Genomic DNA, 20,201 nt, shown 5'->3' with positions numbered 1-20,201 from the left:
CCAGGACTACACAGACCCCCTCTTTGACCCTTTGCACGCTCATTCCAATTCCTAACCCATCTCCAATGCAAGAATCTGCTCTGCAGCGCATAAGGGCCTCACTGTGTTTGCACACGAGAGAACAAGACGAGGATTCTTCTCTGCTGCAAAGAAGGAAGTATAAATTCATTGTCGAATAAATCCAAATGTGTTGTCGCTCCCCCAGCTTTCACACAGTAAAAATCCCAGACGACAAACCCGTGACAGAATAGTGTGTATATTTATTATTTGATATGTACACTCACCAGACACGTCATGAGGCACACATGTACAAATAAAAGAGCCTTCACATAATGAACTCTGCCTTTGCAAAGACAATGGAGCACTGTTTGGATTGATTGTAGGGGCGTTATAATAATTCTTCAACAGCAACTACGCTACGTTATCTTAGCAAAGGCCATTGTACACCTGCACCCGTGATGCCAGTCAGCGTGCTCTTTAAATAGTTCTATTTAAGTATTTAGACATATACTATATTTGGGTATCACGTGATAGTAAAAGAAAAGTGAACAAAACGTTGAATGATTGAAAGCAAAAAAAAAAAAACTGCATACGTGATGTGATCTGTAGCTCCGCCCTCATTAACTTAGCCGCTGTTCTTTAAGCAGCGTTATTCCTTCATGTAAAAACTGTTTTTTTTTCCATTTTCTCGTGAAATGTAAACGAATGCAGAAATTGAGACAAATAAGGCACATGAGTAGGACAGGAAGGGGCGGGGCTTCCTGTAGAGGCAGAGAGGAAGTGCAGGAAGAAAAGAAGGCACGGGACAGAGGGACGCTAGTGACATGAAAAGGCCGCGGTAACAGTGAATCACTACTTCAATGCTGCATTCAATGTGAGACCCCCCCTCCCTCCCCTCAACTATTCTGACATTCAATTTGCTCGTCTTGACAGAAACTCTCAGTTGTGTAAACTGTGCTTTGCGTGTTTTGTTCCCGTCTCTTAAAAAAGAGGAAGAGTTGCATGTCATCATCCGCAATCACTGCTGTGGTTTAAAGTGTCAGAAAGATAAGAGAAATTTTCACACAAAAAAAAAGAAGAAGAAAGTTGGAAATCAAGCAGTTAAGTGAGAATATTTGGGAGGTGGAGCTCTTATCGTTGCTGGTGGACTGTCGCCTTCACATTGTAGTGAACTGACCGTGAGCTTGTCTCAGCTTTGCAGCAATCTGCGGGTTTAAAAGAAGAGAAGGTGGGATTTTAGGGAGCCATTTTCATGACAATATATCTTCTATCTTCTTAATACTATCGCAATGAAACTTGCTAGTCCAAAAATATGCATACTTAGGTATATGTTTTCTACACTGGCCACTAGGTGTCAGTAATCAGTGAGACACACAAGCACCAGACATGACTGCCGGAACAACAGGCATCTATTGCAGGTCTTAATCCTCTCACAAAAGCTACACTAATCCTTAACTCGAGCTACTGTTGCGGTAAGCTAAGCTAAAACTCAATTCCGAACCCGTCCCCTAACACCGGAACACATTTATAGCGACACACACAAGTATGAGACTTATTTATGTGTGAAATGCCTCATTTTCTGTTATGTCTACTCTATTGGATTAAGAGTAAGGTGAGTCAAGGTGACTGTAGGGGTGTTATTTCATGTTTAGAGGGTTAAAATGTTAAAATGAGATTTAGGAGGTTGTAAACAGGTTTTCTATACTCTAACTACAAAAATATATTATAAAGATGGAAATTCTTCATTTACAATTCTAAACATCTGGAAAGGTACTAGCATCACTGTCTGGGTCTGCATGAGTGCTGCCTGTATCGGGGAGCTACGGTTTATGGCTGAGTCATTTTCATTGCATAGTTATATGGTCTATAAAGTGTTCACTGACTACTCTACAGAATTGTCTGTTCTGCAGATATAAAATGCTCCCTGTGTGGGGGGGTTGGGGGGAGGGCTCCATTTAAGGTAATATATGGTGGACAAAATTGAATTTTTTCTCACCGTCTCGTAAAACTTGACTTGCTCTTCCAGGTACAGCTGCATGACGCGGTTGTAGTCGTAGATACGGTTGCTATGGAAGTGGTTCATCTCCGCTGCAGGGGAGAGAAAAAGGGTAGAAGACGTCATATGAATGAACCGGCTCGGGGGAAGGACTCAAGATGTGGTGGTGTACCTTGCAAGGCGTAAGACATGGTGCTGACTCGTTTGGCCATGGTGACCTTTTCCTGAGGGGTTATTTTACTGGTGGCCACCAACTTGTCGCCTTCCTTCACTTTGTCGATGGCCGCCTGCGTGGTTTGATAAATTAAACCTGTTTTACCTACTGCTTCGTTTCAATTCATATTTACCATTGACATTATTACACTCAAATGCAATATAGGGGGCGCTTTAGAGCACAAAAAAAGTTGTTGCAGTGGCATCATCGCTGTCTATAGCTCACAATTTTCTTAATCCATAATTTTGTTGCACAGCAATGCGAAGAGATGCTAATAACTCATAAAATCAATAAATGCATTGAAAAAAGTCTTTTAACTAACAAACAACAAAACATTACAGACTCCATGTTTACCTTGTGGACTCCGATGGTATCCGGGAAGCATCCGAGCAGACCTTTGTACTCGTTGTTAGTTTCCATGAGGAAGTGGAGGTCTTTCTTGGGCTGGTAAGAGGAAATACACACACACACACACACACATAAATGTGAACATAAACAGGAAAAAAAGATTACAAGCTAAAGGAAGAAGCACCCTGATAGGGACTTAGAAAAAAAAACAGGTAACAATATATTGCAGCTTCACACCAGCTATTTCTTAGAATGATATCAAATGATACCATGTCCTAACAAAGCCTGTCACTGGAACTGTTGGATTTAGAAACCAGCTCTGCTTTTTTTAAGGAACAAACACAAAATCCCTAGTCAGAGATCCACTTTATGAAAGGAATCTGTTGCAAAAATGTTTCAAACTAAACTTCGGATGTCCTTTATGAGCCGAATTTTGGCCCGAGGGCTGCCACTTGAGTAACCCTGCTCTAATCTGTGTTTGCCCTAAGTGTCTTCCAGTGCAGAGAACACCAGCAGGACACTGGGTTAAAAGGTGTCAGGTAGATGTGCTAATGCTAATGCTAATGCTAATCTAAATACACTTCAGCATCTGACAATATGACATTGAATTAGGGTGCACCAAATGATAATACCTACCTGCTCTGCTACCAACTGTGCTATCTCCTCGTAGGTCTTCCCCGCTGCCGTCATGGCATCAGTCAGCGTCGACTCACCTACATCAATGGCGGATCTATATGGTTATTATGGCAACTACCATGTACAGTATTGCTGTAGTGTACAAAGTACCTTGATATCCACTGCTGGTGAACACTGAGGAGAGGTTCTGGAAGGCTTTACCAATCCGCTGATATTCCTTTGGCAGAGCTGAATGAACAGACATTATTATGTGATGTATTATGCTAACATAATATGCAATGGAAGGTAAAAATAATACTGTACATACGTCCTGTGCATCGCTTCCAGTGCTCGTTTCCCACTGTGAGGATTTCCTTCACTCCGTCATCCATTGCTTTGGTAAACCTGCTGAACTGCTCGCATTTCTGCTCTCTGTCAGTTAAAAAAAAAAAAGCATATCCGAGGTGTGTTTATGTCATCTTACTAGTGATTAGCTGTGTTGAGGTTTCCGTTCAACTCACACTTCTACAGGATCCAAGTCTGCAGCTTCTGGCTCTATCGTAGTAAAGATCATCACTCCCACCGTTTCATCCTTTTCTGCTTTTCTCTTCCCCATTTTCCAGTCCTGCGCCATGTAAACGTACTCTAAGCATCTTTGCACTTCAGACAAAGACACTACTCCGAAGTCGCCATACCTTCTCGTCCTTGTACGTGAGGAAAAGCTGGAAGACTTCGCTGCTGGAAACCACCGGGTGCCTGCACATCCTGCTCATCCAGCCCTGCAACCGCTCCATTCGCATCTTAATGAACTCCTCCTCAAAGCGCCCTGGTGCAGATCAAGGAAACATTTTAGTCGGACTGCAAGGTTGTTGTCGAGAGGTGTCAGATGCTCACCTGTGACCTGCTTGTCTGGTAAGCAGGGGATGGGGATGGCGGAGCCAAATTTGTCCAGCAGCCTCTCATACAGCCAATCAAAGTGCTTGTATCTGTGATTGACAGGGCGGTTTGTGGTCTGTGACCACATCCCTGTGAGTTAGATAACAGCAGACACAACAGAACGGCAGTAACGGAGCTGCTTACATTGGGCATGATTTGGTACTCGATGTAGCTCTTGAGTCCGTACATCTTTGATCCTTTCTTGGGGTCAGCGACCACACAGTCCAGCTGCGATTCCGGATAAAGCCACACCGGACCCACTTCTCCGACCTGGGGAATAAAACTCAAGTTCAAATGGTTGTAATCTGTAATAGCTAATGACTTTTTGCCGTCCTGTGGGAGTTTGCCGTGTGATCCTGGTTCTTGTGCGCTATGATGTTGGTGGTATTAAACCTCCACAGGAAACCCGTGCATGACAAGTTTTGCACTCAGCTGCAATGTCTTTTACTGGCACATGGATGACATCACTCCTGCTCTATGCTACTGTGTTAGCACGCTAGCAAATACTATTTGTTGTCATTAGATGGGCTCTACACGGTTGTGCAGTATCAGAGTACCAATATTAGAGGCCAATATTGTTTGTTGGTTGTATGATATCTCAGGGGCAGCACAGTGGGTGAGTGGTTAGCGTGCTAAGAGACCCGGGTTCAATTCCACCATCGACCATCTCTGTGTGGAGTTTGCATGTTCTCCCCGTGCATGCGTGGATTTTCTCCGGGTTTCCTCCCACATTCCAAAAACATGCTAGGTTAATTGACGACTCCAAATTGTCCATAGGTATGAATGGGAGTGTGAATGGTTGTTTGTCTATATGTGCCCTGTGATTGGCTGGCGACCAGTCCAGGGTGTATCTTGCCCGAAGACAGCTGGGATAGGCTCCAGCACAAATGTAACTTACATAAATTGGTAGCTTGTCTTTGCCCTTTGCAATCTGCTTGCATAGTAGGTACAGTTCAGGACCAGACTTGGAAAACCCCGGAAACCTGAAAGTGAGGAGGAGGGGAAGAAAACTGGTCAGATGGCCTCGACTGCACCTTATACTCAACGGGCATGGCCGTAGACGACCACCACGTGTGGCACTGGGTATCCTCCTATTTCTCATCTTGAGGCTTACATACGCTCCTTACTTGAGTTTCATCGATGCGTGAGCTGCGCCTCGCTGCATGGCTCCGGCATCTCCAGATTCAGACTCGCCGTAACCCCCGGTGGACTTCATGTCGTCCCACTCGTCATCCCACTCGTCGTCGTCGGCCCCTGAGGTAAGACAACAAAGACGTGAGCTGTTGTGTTTTTGCCTTTGTTGTCACGCTTGGTTAATTCAATGCAAGGGGTCAAACACGACAGAAAGCAGACATTTTTCACAATTTGCTGGTTACACGCATGGTGTAAGCTGGCATGTACATGGTTTTGAATATAACTACACAACACACAGACACTCAACAAAGAGATAATTAGTCTAAGCAGTTAGCCAAAAGGATTATTTGCCTCATTCACAGAATAACTGAACTCCACCCTCAACACTGCAGCACCAGATGTATATCAAAACATACGGACCGGAATACAACATATATTAGCTTCTGTAGCATGATGACAATTGATCTATTTGTATACATGTGAGGTATAGCTTTAAAAGGTCAAACACGATTAATGTTAAGGCGTTTACATGCGTCTTAAAAACCTGGTTTCAACCCGGATTCATGCTTTTTGTGTCTCTCCAGGTCACTGGTGTGTTTGTTGTGTGTGTGTGAGTGGCAGGGAGAAAAGCGCTGATTCGCTTGGGGAGAAGCTGTTTGGCGTCACCTGCTGGTTTGCATGTATAAAGCTCTAGACCAGCGGTGTCCAAAATGCGGCCAGAGGGCCATAATTCGTATTGGGCCTTGACACGTTCTACAAATGGACCAAAATTGAGGAAATAAAATACCCCGTAAAAACGGAGGAGTAATTTTATGAGAATAAAGTCAAAATATTAGGATAGTAAGATCATAATATTAGAGGAAAAAGGTGTCATTTTACGAGAATAAAGTCGTAACAAAAAAAGAATTGATGTGACAAATTTGTTTGGGAAAAAGTTTTATGATGTAAGTTAACATTTAAGGGGTAATACAACCAGTGGCATCACAGTCACTTGCACTATGAGGTCTACACAGTGTTAATATGAAGACTTCAACAGATGATGTCGCACATGCTTTTAATATAACGGTGAAAGGAGGGGGACCTCTAGGCAGGCACATGCATGGGATACCTGTGTAATCAATAAGGTAAGGATATGGGTAGCTGTCTTCGGAAAGAGAGAGAAATGGAAGAAAAGTCTGTTAATTCTGGTCCTTTGACAAGAACAAATGGAGATTTTCTAAAGAAAAATGAGGTCAGGAGAAATTTTGTCTGCTTGACTCATGTGTGAGGCTGACTTTTCCATTGTCTGGCAAAAAAAAACTAAACCCAATCGCTGCTGGGTCAGACTCCACACAGCTGCAGCTTAAAAAGGTTTTTAACCTAATACATTTGTCCACTGTTGTGCCGTGTGTCCTTACCAGGACCCTGGTAAGCCTGAGGGTGACCCTGAGGTGCCGAGCCTCCCCAGGAGTCACCAGCGACCGTCTTGCCAGTCTGGGTGCCCTCTGGATTAGATGCCCAGTTGTTGGAGGCGCCCCCCGAGGGGTCTGTGTTCCACGCCGACCAGGGATCATTGCCATTGCTAGCCTGGAGAAACCCAACCAAAGGTAAATATGTGAAGACTCTTGCTCAAACTTAAATGAGTACACATGCTGAACACTTGAACTCGAACAAGCCAAACTGCACTGTTCCCAAAGCATGCCCTGTGTGGCCTTCTGGCCTTGGCATGCAGCATCGTGCACACTTGCCTTCTGCAGCTCAGATGCAATTCATTCTTAATAATTAACACTACTAATTCTGTAAAGGCTCTAAGTAACTCTTCGATTCAATGAACTGACGATTCTCCTTTAAAAGCAAATACCCGCAGAGGTCTCGAAATAGCGTTTGCTCAAAAAATGTTTTTATTCTATTACAACATTGGTTCTGTTGCTCCTGCATTGTGCGATTTACTTCCTGACAAATAACCATGCAGACCAAGAAAGGTGCGTTTTCCTTTCCACTTTCTCATGCACTCCACATCATCATTCTCATTATTATATACCATATTATCATTATCGTCTGCTTCCACTCAATGCAGCGTTACTTTGTGGTTTAGGTAAATAAACTGCCGGGCTATACGGTATAAGGTATACACACACACACACACACACAGTGAAATAAATGCTAATGATAATCATGCGATTACTCAAATATATGAGAAATTGAGTACCAGTCAAACGTTTGGACACACCTACTCAATTAAAACCACTGGAAGGTGTGTCAAAACTTTTGCCTAGTAATGTGAACTGATCATGATCCCTAAGGTGCTGATTCATACCATCACGATAAAAGGGTGCTGACGGGGATTGGGGACCTCTGGGATATATTTACAGTAATTGTACATTATGTGTGAATTGAACTGCAAGGGTTAAATCATGCTCTGCAGGCAATGAGAGGCGGTTTTGCCAGAAGGAACCAATCAGAGGGAAGGGGAAGGTTTGAGGGCGCTACCACACCCGGGTGGCGGTTACCTCATGAGGGGACGCAAGGTAGGGGGAAACTGGGGTGTCAGGGGTGTCAGGCTGGGGACTCAAACCCCTAGCATCCACCTTGAGAGGAGGAGGGGGGGGGGGGGGAGAAAGTGACGTCAAAGCCAGGCAGGTGAGGGGTGGTAATGTGATGCTGAGTAGGGAACATGTATGTATGTGTGTATGTGTGTATGTATGTGTGTTTGAGAGCAAGAAGGATGTTGACTGGAGTGGCCCCTTTCTGTGCCCAGATTTCTACTGATGCAGCAGTACACTTCCTGGACAGCTCATTTCCCCCCCGGTTTCTACTTTACGTGTGCTAAAATGGATACATATAGGCACTTGCTCTCACTTCTGCATATGCTGCAAACAGAACATGAAGTTTCACAACGTGTAAAATGTGTAAAAAATGTTTTGTTGATGGTCCTCTGGGGCTATGAACTACCACAGTGTTTATGATGCAAATCTAAAAAAATAGTAATAATTGGATTTAGAAGCCAGGGATACAACTTTTGACAGTTGAGGTGTGAGGTAGCACGCTCCAACAATGACGGCAGACAAAATGACCTGGTTTTGTGTCGATGCAGGAGCGAAGGCGTCAAAGAAGGACAGGTCCGAGGTTGCGACGTTTCCGACGCTGGGAGTCGGTGCTGTGGTTGCCGCTCCGGGGAATGACGACTTGTTGAGCTGGGGATAGTTGTGGAACACAAGTGGGGGAAACAACGACAGATATTCCAAGTGAGTTCTTATGACTTTTGCAGGTGCATTCTATAAAAAAAAGTGCACTATTCTTTTAAAGGGGACCTGTTATGCTCATATTTCCACCCTTTGTATGGAGTTGTGGCCTCTTATAGAGCAGCGACACACGATAACCTGCACAGAAAACTTTGCAGACTCTGCACTAGTTCGATTTCCTTTAATTTGTGTCTCCTGACAAAACGGTCTGTTTTCATTTATTCCATCCACGGCCCACCTCTGGGCATGCCCACTCCGCTATGAACCATATAAGGAAGTCCGCTCTTCTGTGACATCACAAAGGGAGAGTTTTACCATGCCTTTTGAAACTGAGCGTTTTGAGCCACCCTAAACTTCTTTTACGGCTTGCTTCCAAATGCGCAAACCTCATTATCTGAAACTTTGGGATAGTTTAACACGAGAATACATTCCAACTACATTTATAGGTCAGAAAAGTGGAAAAAGCATAACAGGTCCCCTTTAAGGTGCCATCCGTCCAACACACATATCGACATATCTACTGGAGAAGAATGGCATAAAGTGAACGCTCATGTTGTGTTGCGTGAGGAAATTCTACCCACATTGTAGACGACCAGGTACAGTAACCCTAACCTCAATTTGTCTTCCTATTATTATGAAATTTACCAACAAACTTCCCGTTTCACTTCTCATCCAAGTCCATGTGCAAATGCTCTGATTCAACTCCTCAGATATAACGTTCCGAAAAAAAACACTTTCCCGACCCCTGCATAAAAACATATGCACCTACGGCCAGTACTGAATGGGTTTTCTTTAGCTCAAAACTACACCATTGCAGTCTTTTTACATTAGAAATTTACATGTTATTTATTAAAAATATAAGATCTATCATTAAAGACCAGTTCGGAACCACTACAATAAAAGACAGCTGTGCTTTAAGAAGCGTGTGCGCTGGTGTTTTCATTACAATTTCTTAAAAAACCCAAACAGATAATGTCTCTTCTACACACACACACTCGACACTGTGTTTGGAATAAACCTTGACTTTTAACCACATGTCCAATCAAACAGTGAAGTCCCCGCAGTCGAGGTAGTGGGTCGAACACACAAAAACACAAGACACTCGAATCAGCAGAACTCTTGAAGAGGTGCATCCTGTTGTGTTTTCACTTTCAGGCAGGCAGCCAGCTTTGGGGCTATATTTGCCAGAGGTTTCTTCCTTATCAAATACAGCAAGGAATGTCTAACATTTGTATGCGTGCGTGCGTGTGTGTGTGGCACTCGTACCTCTATGTAGTCCTCCGGCACCAGTCCGACCTCCCCTCTGGAGTTCTGTGCTTCAATCCAGCCGCTACCAACATTCTGAAACACAAATCAGACGAATTGTCTCTTCTGCTAGTCTAAATAAAGTTACATACAAAAACACCTCCAAAAACCTCAAACAAGGTTTAATATACATACTGTGACCATGCAGTAACAGGTAATTTCATGTTAACATGTAACACTTCATTACCGGAACTTCCTTTCTCAGCACATTGATGTCACATAGCAGCATGGAAACGAATACCTACACCTAGCGTTAACTAAGTAAGCTAGCTGATGTGGTATGGCTAAGTGTCAATGCGCCATTGACGTGGTTCGATCGGCATATCCATGTTAATAATAATAATAATAACAACATAAATGCAGCGTTGTTGGTGTAGCGGGCAAGCGTAAGGCGAATAGAGCCGCCTTTTTAGACAAAACTCGGGAATTTGAGAGGACGTTAGGGCTTCGTTTATTGAACACAACAAGACAGCCAAAAACCCGCCAACCTCTCTACGACAGTCGTATTTCCTTGACGTCATTCGTGCACCCACTCCCCAGACATGACCAATCAATTTACACCAAATTAAACTGTTACATTGGTGCTTTTTGGAAACTTTTTCAGACAACTTTATAAACGAGCTGTCTCTTTTTAGCTTTTTTTTTTTTTTAAATCAACTAAACCCCTCAAGAAGAAGTTTTCCTTTAAACATTGCAGAATAATGTTTTGGAATCTAACAGCAAGGTAAACCCAGTCATAAGGTGTCACTTTGATTCTTACGAGTGCTCCGATTGTGATTTGCCGCATTTTCTTTTTTTTTTTTTTGTTTCCTTTAAAATATTCAGCATGAAAGAAAACATCAGTCCCGTGTAAATAAACCAATTTCAAGCTGTGGATTTAATCTGTTTTGTCAGGATGAGCATGTGTAAACACACTGAATGCATTCCTAACAAACTCCGCTTACTTGGGAGAACAATTTGGTGGCTATAGAGTCGGACCTAATTGGCTTAGGACAAACTTTGAAAACTATGTAGGCCAGCACGCAGCTAGCAACCTTTGAACTGTTGGCGACTGACTGTAATGACATCATGTTTGCTCTTTTCCTTCCTTCCTCCAGGCATTTTGTTGCACACTTTGTTTTCAGACCTTCACGCTGAGGACAGTAAAGTGCAATTCATTATGATAGGAGTGTCACAATAACATAAATGAAGCATCATTGCAGCCGTTAAATAAATGAAGACAAGTCATGCGACAGTTGACCCTGCTGTACAGCTGCTGCACACAGTGTCATGTGACAACAACTCACCTGATTGGTGATAGTGATGGTTTCGCCTTCTTTCACTGTCAGCTCATTGTTCCCGGGCTCCGCAGTAAAGTCATATAAAACCTGTGCCTGAGCACAAACAAGGTATGCTAAACATCAATAAACATATATCAACATACATATTACATACACATGCATGACACAATCAGTAGTCAAAAATGCATTATAAAACAGGACAAACGAGTTTCCCTTTGCTTGTTTTCTGATGACTCTTCTTTAACTAGACACCAGTGTCAACCCAAAACAAGCCAAAAGTTTCTCAAGTTAACCTGCTTTTCATGTCGAGTCTCAGGGATGCACACACATATGCAAATATGTCTATAAATACACATGAATGAGTTATGAATACAGTCATTTTTCCAAACAGGTGCATGTCCGTAAACCTAAAAAAAAAAAATCATGTCAGTATATAAAACACTAAACGTATTTTCAACAAAGAAAATGAACATGCTTTGTCACCCATGACATAATGCATTTGACTGTTCATATTTACTTTCCAGTTAGTTTGCAAAGTCAACATTCAACACAGTGCACAGAGGTGGAGCTCATACTAACACACAAAATTACCTTGCAATTCAATTTTTAATGTAAACATTTGGGGATTTTTTTTAAAAATGTGATGTGTAAAAAACATTTGTCACCTCACTAGTACATTTGTTGACAATATACGTAGAGCTGCAATAATTACTGACTCCATAGTCATCAATGGAAGCAGACCTATTATCTTTGTGTTTTAGGCAAAACAAGATATTTACACACTTAATTGCAGCCCTAGAGATAACTATAATATTGTATTATTGGCACAAATAATTATACTATACGTATATATCCCCATATACTATTATATGGAAATTTGGTGTAATAACCTAAAGTGAATAATCAGGGTTTACATACAAATCGTCATTAAAAACCCAGTTGGCCACAGTAGACACCATTTCCCAGAATGCAACGGACCTAGCAAGTCACCCCCTACTTGAAAGGTAGTAAAATGTCACAAGACTCTTACTTAAATGAGACATATTTTCCATACATGGCTAAACATTATCATCATTTAGAACGCCGCACGTCCGCCGTAAGAGTGCACCACCAGTTTAGAGAACATAACATTATTATACTTTTGCTCCACGATAGGAAAGTTTGTGTTGAAAAGTTACCGTAAAGCTAACGCGAGAAACTACAACAGTGGCGGTTGCCTTGCCAAGTGTACAAACATCTAAGACGTACGAGGGCAGAAAATGGAGACGAGAGGAAGTTAAAGTCGAGTTAAAATGGTGACGTTATTCCACTCTGACAACATTGCTTCACTTACCTTCAGTGCCATAATGGAAGCATTGATCAATCATTACAAAAAAATAGGCCACAGCGGTCGCTTCTTAGGACTTCCAACACTGCTGGACTCAGCTGGACATTTCCTTCCGCCGCTCTGCTTCTTCAACAATAAACACGGTAGTTCCTCAAAGTAGCCTCGAAAAAACACTTGCAAACCGAAAGATAGCACTTCAGTCCGCTTAGATGAAGCCGCAGAGGAGCTCGGTTCTGGTTCTAAACGCCTAGAGCTGTCTACTGGTAGCTGGGAGGGAGTGACCTGCACTCGCGGAGGGAAACCGGAAAGGTGGACTCGATGCGATATGACCCAGCAGCAAGTTGACAGCTTCAATAATATCCACGATTGTTATCATTAGGACACTTTTGTAAAAGAAATTGCGATGAAATGGAAAACAGAATTGGAAAAAGGTTGTTTTTTGTGAAAATATACATGTTAAAAAGTCCGCAAAATTGCAATAAAATATAAAAATAACAGCTGCTAAAATGTTGGGTAGTTACTTTATTTTAGGTGAACTCATGCAATAGCAAAGTCTATTTTTTTTGTGTAATTTTGAAAAATACAGTGATGCATTTCCTGTGAAATGTTGTTGACAAGGCACAGCTCAGCAGGGAATTTTGTAAGCAAACAGCGACTTCTGTTGGCTAAAATGTGCTATTACAGATTTAGGACCCTGAAAGGTGACTACAGCGTGCGCCATAAAGGTCACATTCATTCATTTTCTACCGCTTTTTCCTCACGAGAGTTGCGGGGGTGCTGGAGCCTATCCCAGCTGTCTTCGGGCGAGAGGCGGGGTACACCCTGGACTGGTCGCCAGCCAATCACAGGGCACATATAGACAAACAACCATTCACACTCACATTCATACCTTTGGAGTCGCCAATTAACCTAGCATGTTTTTGGAATGTGGGAGGAAACCGGAGTACCCGGAATCAAACCTGGTCCTCCTAGCTGTGAGGTCTGCGCGCTAACCACTTGACCGCTGTGCCGCCCCATAAAGGTCACATGTTGCTCACTATTTGATTATTTTCTTTTCAGATTTTCAGATACTGTATGTGGTCGTATGACATGGATTTTTTTTGTCCTATACAATCATACAGATGAATTTTTCCATCTTGAGGTACAGTTGATCAATTCAGAATCAATATATATTGTCAGTTCTGTTTTTGGTGCTGTGCAATATTTGCCAAGGTACATTCTCATCATTCATAATTGTGTCAGTTACATCTGTAGGTACACGTAATCTAGTTAAATCCAATGTAAGAGCTGCAGCCAAAAAAGTAGAAGAATAACCATTTAAAAGTTACTGCAATACTGCAATCCTATTTTGTTGTATTATTTAATTTATTATTTTTTCAATGGTTGGTTTCTTGATTTTGAAGAAGGGAGGTACGTTCTGAATCACATGACTTCCATCCAGCGCCGCAGGTGTGTCAAAGGATGGGAAGGCATAACCATGAAGTACACAACCAGCTCAGTCTAAAGCCCAGCACCCTCAATGAGACATCATGCTACTTCCTTTCCTGTGCTCCCTATGCCTGATGTGGACCAAAGGAGCAGAGGCATCAGATCCTAACCTGCCCTTCATGGACTACCTGGATAACAACCACATGGTCTGCCTGAAGTGGGGATTCGATGAAATGCGGGGGGAAATCGTACTCAAATTCATCGTCAATACCACCGGCTGGATCGGCTTTGGCCTGAGTCCCACTGAAGACATGACGGGGGCAGATCTGGTCATGGGAGGAGTCGGCTCCAGTGAAACCTACTTCAAAGTAAGCTTTTATTGCATGATGGCAAATATATAAATAATTTGTCTATTTTTGTCCATGCAGGATTATTATTCTGCATCAAACACCATGCCTGCAGTGGACCGGGTGCAGAGCTACACTCTCCTGTCTCTCACCGAGAGCCAAGGGCAAACCATCATGACCTTTTCCAGGTCCTTCCACACGTGTGACGACCAAGACCTGCAGATCACGGTAGGATTTTCTCTTCTTGGAATTAAACATTACGAGTGTCACACATTTTAATTGAATTTGTATTTATTTAAAAAGCCAATTCAATGTTTGAAAATAAATAACAATAATAACTATAGAAAGGGGACACATTTTAATTAAAATTGTATTTATTTCACAACAATATATATATAAAAAATTATTATAATTCAACTTATTCACTTTATTTATATCTAATCCTACTTCACAGGTGATTAATTTCTTGCCACTGAGCCAATTAACTGCGATAAACGAGTTTAATGTGTTTTATGAGGAAAAATAATTTGAAATATTTAAGGTCATGATATTATAAGAAACAAACAAAACAATTTTTTTAAGTTTTAAGGAGAAAGTTGACAAAAATGGGTGAAAAAAAGAGCAAAGCATGACGTTCATACTAATAATGGGCTTTTTCATTTATTTATTCATTTAAAATATTTGGACAACCCTACCTTCATTGAATAATACATAAAGTAATAAGTTACAGCAGCAAAACTGATGTTAACATTGCATAATGAATATATTCAAATACAGAAAAACAAAAAATATATATATATTAAAATAAATTATAAAAAATTAAAAATAACATTTTTTTTTAAATGAAAAAAAATAAAAAAAATACCTACCTACCTAAATAAAGAAAGAAATTAAACAATAAAAAAATAATAAAAGATGAATTGAGGATAACAGTAAATTGACTGAATTTATTTTATAAGTATAAATGTGATAAATATGACAAAATACTGTGGCTGAAAAATGCATATATAATATAGGATTGGTGTTACTGTACGCGGTTGCTCAGTACTTGTGTATTGTTGATGAAAGCAACACCCTTCCTAACGGTGTGTCAGTGATTATCATGACTACCAGTAGCCGTGATCAACCATGTGTTTGTTGTTGTACACCATGGAGCTTTAAGATGCATTGTAATCGCACTCCTTCACCCACGATCTGTACTCTCAGCCCTTTGTGTTGTACGTGATTGTCTTTGGTAAAAAAAAAAAACACAACAACTCACGTTTCCTGCTCGTGTCCATGCAAACTGAGTTTCTGGGACTTCTCCTGTTTCGTTTCTCTGAATGCCCCTTGGCAATGACATTGATTGGGTTCTTTCCACAATGAATGCTTCCTATAGCAACAACCAAAGGGGCCGTTCTCTTTTCAATGTATGTAATTCGACACGTTTTTTTTTTTGCTGTCGAAAAAAGTGCAGTGTCAAAGCAATAACATGTTTGGTTTTGGCCAACTTTACTACAGGCCCAACCCATGAATCTAATATATGCTTATGGGGACACTGATGACATCGACTATCACGGAGCCCAAGCCGGGGTCAAAGAACTCAGCCTACTGAATCCCCAGCCCCAAGTTTCTGTGGCAGGTGGAAAGTACATGAGTGTCACCGTGCAAAATGTAAGAATAAACCGGGCTACTTTTTCTGTTTACGTTGATCAAATGTATAGAAAGTTTAATAAAAGTGTTTTTATGCAGGTCACCATCCCTCCAGATGACACCTATTATTACTGCAAGGTCATGCAACTTCCACCCTTGGACACAAAGCATCATATATATCAGGTTATTGCCTTTTATCTTAGTATATGCCTATTATATAGTATATTAGTATATTATAGTATATTTATATAGTATATATTGTCTTTAATATATAAAAGACAAGTGGACAAGAAAATTGATATTTTATATTTAATTAGTTGTTTTTATAATGTATGAAATTGTTATTTTTAATTGAATTGAATTGAATTGAATTGAATTAAATTAAATTAAATTAAATTAAATTAAATTAAATTGAATTGAATTGAATTGAATTGAATTGAATTGAATTGAATTGAATTGAATTGAATTGAATTGAATTGAATTGAATTGAATTGAATTGAATTTAATTGAATTTAATTGAATTTAATTGAATTGAATTGAATTGAATTGAATTGAATTGAATTTAATTTAATTTAATTTAATTTAATTTAATTTAATTTAATTTAATTTAATTTAATTTAATTTAATTTAATTTAATTTAATTTAATTTAATTTAATTTAATTTAATTTAATTTAATTTAATTTAATTTAATTTAATTTAATTTAATTTAATATGGATCCTTACAGTATAAAAGGCAAGATTTTCTCAGAAAAATGATTTGAAACATGTTTTCATTTGCATACACTCTATTTTAATGTATTTCAGTTTCAGCCCGTGATTGAGCACCCTGACCTCGTTCATCACATGGTGTTCTACCGCTGCCCGCCCTTTGTGACAGCGCCCTCTGGGGGCAAATGCTACAAAGGCAAAGAGGATGCTTGCTTAGCGGTAGTGGCTGCATGGGCTGTAGGAGGAGGGGTAATTATTTCATTCTTTTACTGCATGTTTCATTTACGCATGCGGGATTTTGAGCAAGTCATCCATTGACCCCTAATATGCAACCTCAGGTCTTTACACTCCCAGACAATACTGGCTTTCCTGTTGGAGGTGGAGATAACGGTGGATTCTATATGCTGCAGATCCATTACGATAACCCTAAAAAGGAATCAGGTACACTCTTATGTACTAAAAACACAGCGTCGCCATATCCAGGTAGTGCCACCCATGCAGTACTCAACTAATAGATCTGTTCCAGGGTCAAACTGTTGACATCATAACTGTAAAGACATTTTTAAAGTAGAATTTTAACATTCTTTACAGTCATACGAGTGTAAAAAGAAGGGAACCACTCTTAGTATTAAGACAAAACAATAAAACAATCACTTTGCTCAGAAAAAATAAAGCTGCTCTGTAAATTCTGCCTAGCGACAACTCATTGTGCAAAACATATGATGCCGTCAGGAGAAAGTAACCATAATCATAACTGCCATTCAAGTGTCAAAAGAAGTTATCCACTCTTAGTGTTAAGGCAAAAAACCAAGCAAGTGTCACTCAGGCTACTAAGATTTTCCAAAATGTGTTATGCACCATAGTTTCCAATGAGCCCTACATTTATTTTATCATATTTTGATTCCTTGACCATAAAAACATACAATGGTGTTTCAATGACTTAAAGAATGCAAACATTAGCATGCTAACACATGCTAGGTCGGCACTTATACAAACACTTAGCGTTATTATGCTAGGTGTTAGCATGCTAATATTAGCATTAGCTAACAGCATGTTATGCTGTCAATCACAACACATGGACCCACTCTGGTGTAGTGGTTAGCATTCTGTACTTCACAGCAAACGCCCCGAGTCTGAATCTCCACTAGTAAGCATCATTGGTATTAGTCAGGAAGGGCATCTCAAGACAAAATCAGTATGCGGATCAAAAAAAAGATTTTCATGAAAAATCGCAACAAAGGCTGGTATGCTAGCAATGCTAACATTTGCATGTTAACACTTAATATAATAGTGTCTACTTATGAAAAATGCTATTATGCTAATGTTAGCAAGCTAACAGGATAATGTTAGCGTGCTAAGATGCGAATGCAAACAGACTAATGTTAACATGCTAACACTTTGCATTATAGTGCTAAGTGTTACCCACGAAAACGGCAAAAAATGCTGCCCATAACAAGAGTACTCATTCCATGTTGGATACGGTATGTTATATAATTTTATACTCTTCATAGGCAGGACTGACAACTCAGGTATGAGACTGCTCTACACAGATCAACTGCGGCAGTATGACGTCGGCATCTTGACGACGGGCGTGTCGGTAACGGCACACACGTACTACGACATCCCAGCTCGAGCCAATAAATTCCGCACCTACGGCGTTTGTAACACCAGCCTCTTTTCTGAGGTATGAATGTCTAGCAGGATACATTTAAATCATCTAAATGCATACTAGTTGAGCCGTTGAGCTATTTGCTATTCCATCCAGATCATAAACCCCGTGCCAGACCTGCACGTCTTCGCAGTGGGGATGCATACTCACCTGGCCGGGAGGGAAGTCAGAATCGGACATTTCAGGTTTGTTCTTTCGCCTCTTTGACGGAAGACATTGTTGGTCAATTGCTTTTTGTCCTGGGTAGAAATGGAAGGCAAATTGACTTCCTCGACTTGGATCCCAACTACGATTTCAACCTGCAGCAGACCGTCACTTTGGGACGCACCAAGACCATCAAGAAGGTGAGCCCATCAAGATGTTAACCACTCTCAGTATTCATTCATTCATTCATTTTCTACCGCTTTTCCTCACGAGGGTCGCAGGGGTGCTGGAGCCTATCCCAGCTGTCTTCGGGCGAGAGGCGGGGTACACCCTGGACTGGTCGCCAGCCAATCACAGGGCACATATAGACAAACAACCATTCACACTCACATTCATACCTATGGACAATTTGGAGTCACCAATTAACCTAGCATGTTTTTGGAATTTGGGAGGAAACCGGAGTACCCGGAGAAAACCCACGCAAGCACGGGGAGAACATGCAAACTCCACACAGAGATGCCCGAGGGTGGAATTGAACCCTGGTCCTCCTAGCTGTGAGGTCTGCGTGCTAACCACTCGTCCACCGTGCCGCCCCCACTCTCAGTATTAAGACATCAAACCAATAAATATTCAAATTTCCAAAGAAACGTCCACAAATTCTGCCTAGTAACAAGCAAAATGGGGAAAAAATAGTGCCAAGCAAGTGTGTGCTAACCAGTATTAAAAGTAAACGCTCAATTTGCCAAAGAAAACAAAGTAAAATTCCACAAATTCTGCCTTGCAGAAAGGTTTCCCATGTATATAATTGGTACTCTGGAGTTGCGTTATGTAAGATCTCAGTTGGGCTAAATATTTTGTGCACTCTTTGGGTGTATAATTCTAGAATTGACTGCACGATGCCTTGTCTGTTATACAGGGAGATGAAATTGTGGTGGAGTGCGGCTACAGCACTAGCGATAGAGCAGGAGTCACACATGTGAGTACAATAAATACTCAATTTAAATGAGGTGTACACATGTACAGTAAGATTATGATGATGTATGGTTAAATGCGGTGCAATTCCTCATTGTTTTCCTCCTGGTTTTAAACAGATGGGACTAGCGACCATGGATGAGATGTGCCTTGCCTTCCTGGTCTTCTACCCGCGTATTGCCATCAGTACATGTATCAGTCTACCAAATATAACCACTCTGAACCAGTAAGACAAATGCTTTTTGCTTTTTTATTTTTTATCATGAGAAGATTAAGCGTCATAGAAAATGAATGAGTTTTATGTTGAGATGATTCAATATTAATTTTCCCTACAGATTTCCTGACGGATCCTCAAACCAAGAGCAAATCATCGCGTATGAGAAGGCCATGAAGAATCTGTCACATATTGAGTTTGTTATAGGTGATGCCGTAAGTACATTATTATCCCTTTCTCCTTCACTTCCCTGACCTTTTTTGGGTTCCCAACACGAAGCAACTTCTCCTTCTCTCCTTTGTCACAGTTTGATGTACACATCTACCCAAATGGCCAAGTCAGGGATATGATGCCTTCGCCAACTTTTCCCTGTAATGCCACCAATGCCGCAAATCATCAGCGCACCTCCTGGATTTGGAGTCAAGCATCGCTTTTATTTGTGCTGGCATTGATCGCTCTCATGTGAACCACATTGAAGACACAAAATAATCATTGTATCTCTATTTTAGCTTCATTTGCATGCATGTTTTGTTACCTATATAAAAATTATAATTCATGTAACCATATGTTTATTTTTATTGGTGAATAATTGCAGTACATTTTCCTTAGATTGTGTAATGTTTTAACATATCATAGATTGTAATCATAAGTTAAATGCTGATTGTGTAATTGCTCTTGATACACCATATATCACAAATATAAAATAAACT

At 40.8% G+C, this 20,201-nt stretch overlaps 2 protein-coding genes across 4 annotated transcripts; one reads left to right on the top strand and one right to left on the bottom strand.

Annotated features, from left to right (window-relative positions):
- Positions 1–244: 244 nt before the first annotated feature.
- On the bottom strand, positions 245–12,683 carry snx9b (sorting nexin 9b). 2 transcript variants are annotated; one of them, XM_058056351.1, is made up of 19 exons: positions 12,383–12,683; positions 11,056–11,142; positions 9,731–9,805; positions 8,297–8,416; positions 7,733–7,810; positions 6,641–6,809; positions 5,237–5,363; positions 5,008–5,092; positions 4,254–4,379; positions 4,068–4,185; positions 3,869–3,999; positions 3,695–3,798; positions 3,502–3,605; positions 3,345–3,422; positions 3,195–3,271; positions 2,565–2,654; positions 2,169–2,283; positions 1,997–2,088; positions 245–1,205 (listed from the first exon to the last, which is right to left on the bottom strand). In XM_058056351.1, exons 1-19 carry the CDS (start codon positions 12,392–12,394, stop codon positions 1,158–1,160), a joined length of 1,836 nt encoding a protein of 611 aa, XP_057912334.1. In that variant the 5' UTR covers positions 12,395–12,683; the 3' UTR covers positions 245–1,157. The 2 variants fall into 2 exon arrangements, with proteins under 2 accessions (XP_057912334.1, XP_057912335.1); XM_058056352.1 differs by lacking the exon at positions 7,733–7,810 and having other exon boundaries at positions 12,383–12,681.
- On the top strand, positions 11,959–20,179 carry moxd1l (monooxygenase, DBH-like 1, like). Of its 2 annotated transcripts, XM_058056353.1 has the most exons (15): positions 11,959–12,344; positions 13,436–13,517; positions 13,818–14,172; positions 14,233–14,379; positions 15,652–15,804; positions 15,883–15,966; positions 16,589–16,741; positions 16,831–16,933; positions 18,004–18,176; positions 18,258–18,346; positions 18,409–18,505; positions 19,222–19,281; positions 19,397–19,503; positions 19,613–19,706; positions 19,799–20,179. In XM_058056353.1, the coding sequence occupies exons 3-15, from the start codon at positions 13,906–13,908 to the stop codon at positions 19,955–19,957; spliced, it is 1,686 nt and encodes a 561-aa protein (XP_057912336.1). In that variant the 5' UTR covers positions 11,959–12,344; positions 13,436–13,517; positions 13,818–13,905; the 3' UTR covers positions 19,958–20,179. The 2 variants fall into 2 exon arrangements, with proteins under 2 accessions (XP_057912336.1, XP_057912337.1); XM_058056354.1 differs by lacking the exon at positions 13,436–13,517 and having other exon boundaries at positions 12,021–12,053.
- Positions 20,180–20,201: the final 22 nt, after the last annotated feature.

The sequence above is a fragment of the Doryrhamphus excisus genome, chromosome 19, assembly GCF_030265055.1.
Source record: "Doryrhamphus excisus isolate RoL2022-K1 chromosome 19, RoL_Dexc_1.0, whole genome shotgun sequence".
In the NCBI taxonomy this organism is placed as follows: domain Eukaryota; kingdom Metazoa; phylum Chordata; class Actinopteri; order Syngnathiformes; family Syngnathidae; genus Doryrhamphus; species Doryrhamphus excisus.
Note: the sequence above shows the minus strand (reverse complement) of the source record. Positions and strands in the feature narration are given on the sequence as shown.

Coding starts and splice junctions, on each gene's coding strand:
- snx9b (XM_058056351.1), bottom strand. Junction 3,423..3,501: donor CTGGAAGCGATGCACAGGAC/GTATGTACAGTA, acceptor CTGTTCATTCAG/CTCTGCCAAAGGAATATCAG. Junction 3,272..3,344: donor CACCAGCAGTGGATATCAAG/GTACTTTGTACA, acceptor CCATTGATGTAG/GTGAGTCGACGCTGACTGAT.
- moxd1l (XM_058056353.1), top strand. CDS start 13,906: ATGCTACTTCCTTTCCTGTGCTCCCTATGCCTGATGTGGACCAAAGGA. Junction 15,805..15,882: donor TGAGTGTCACCGTGCAAAAT/GTAAGAATAAAC, acceptor GTTTTTATGCAG/GTCACCATCCCTCCAGATGA. Junction 18,177..18,257: donor ACACCAGCCTCTTTTCTGAG/GTATGAATGTCT, acceptor TATTCCATCCAG/ATCATAAACCCCGTGCCAGA.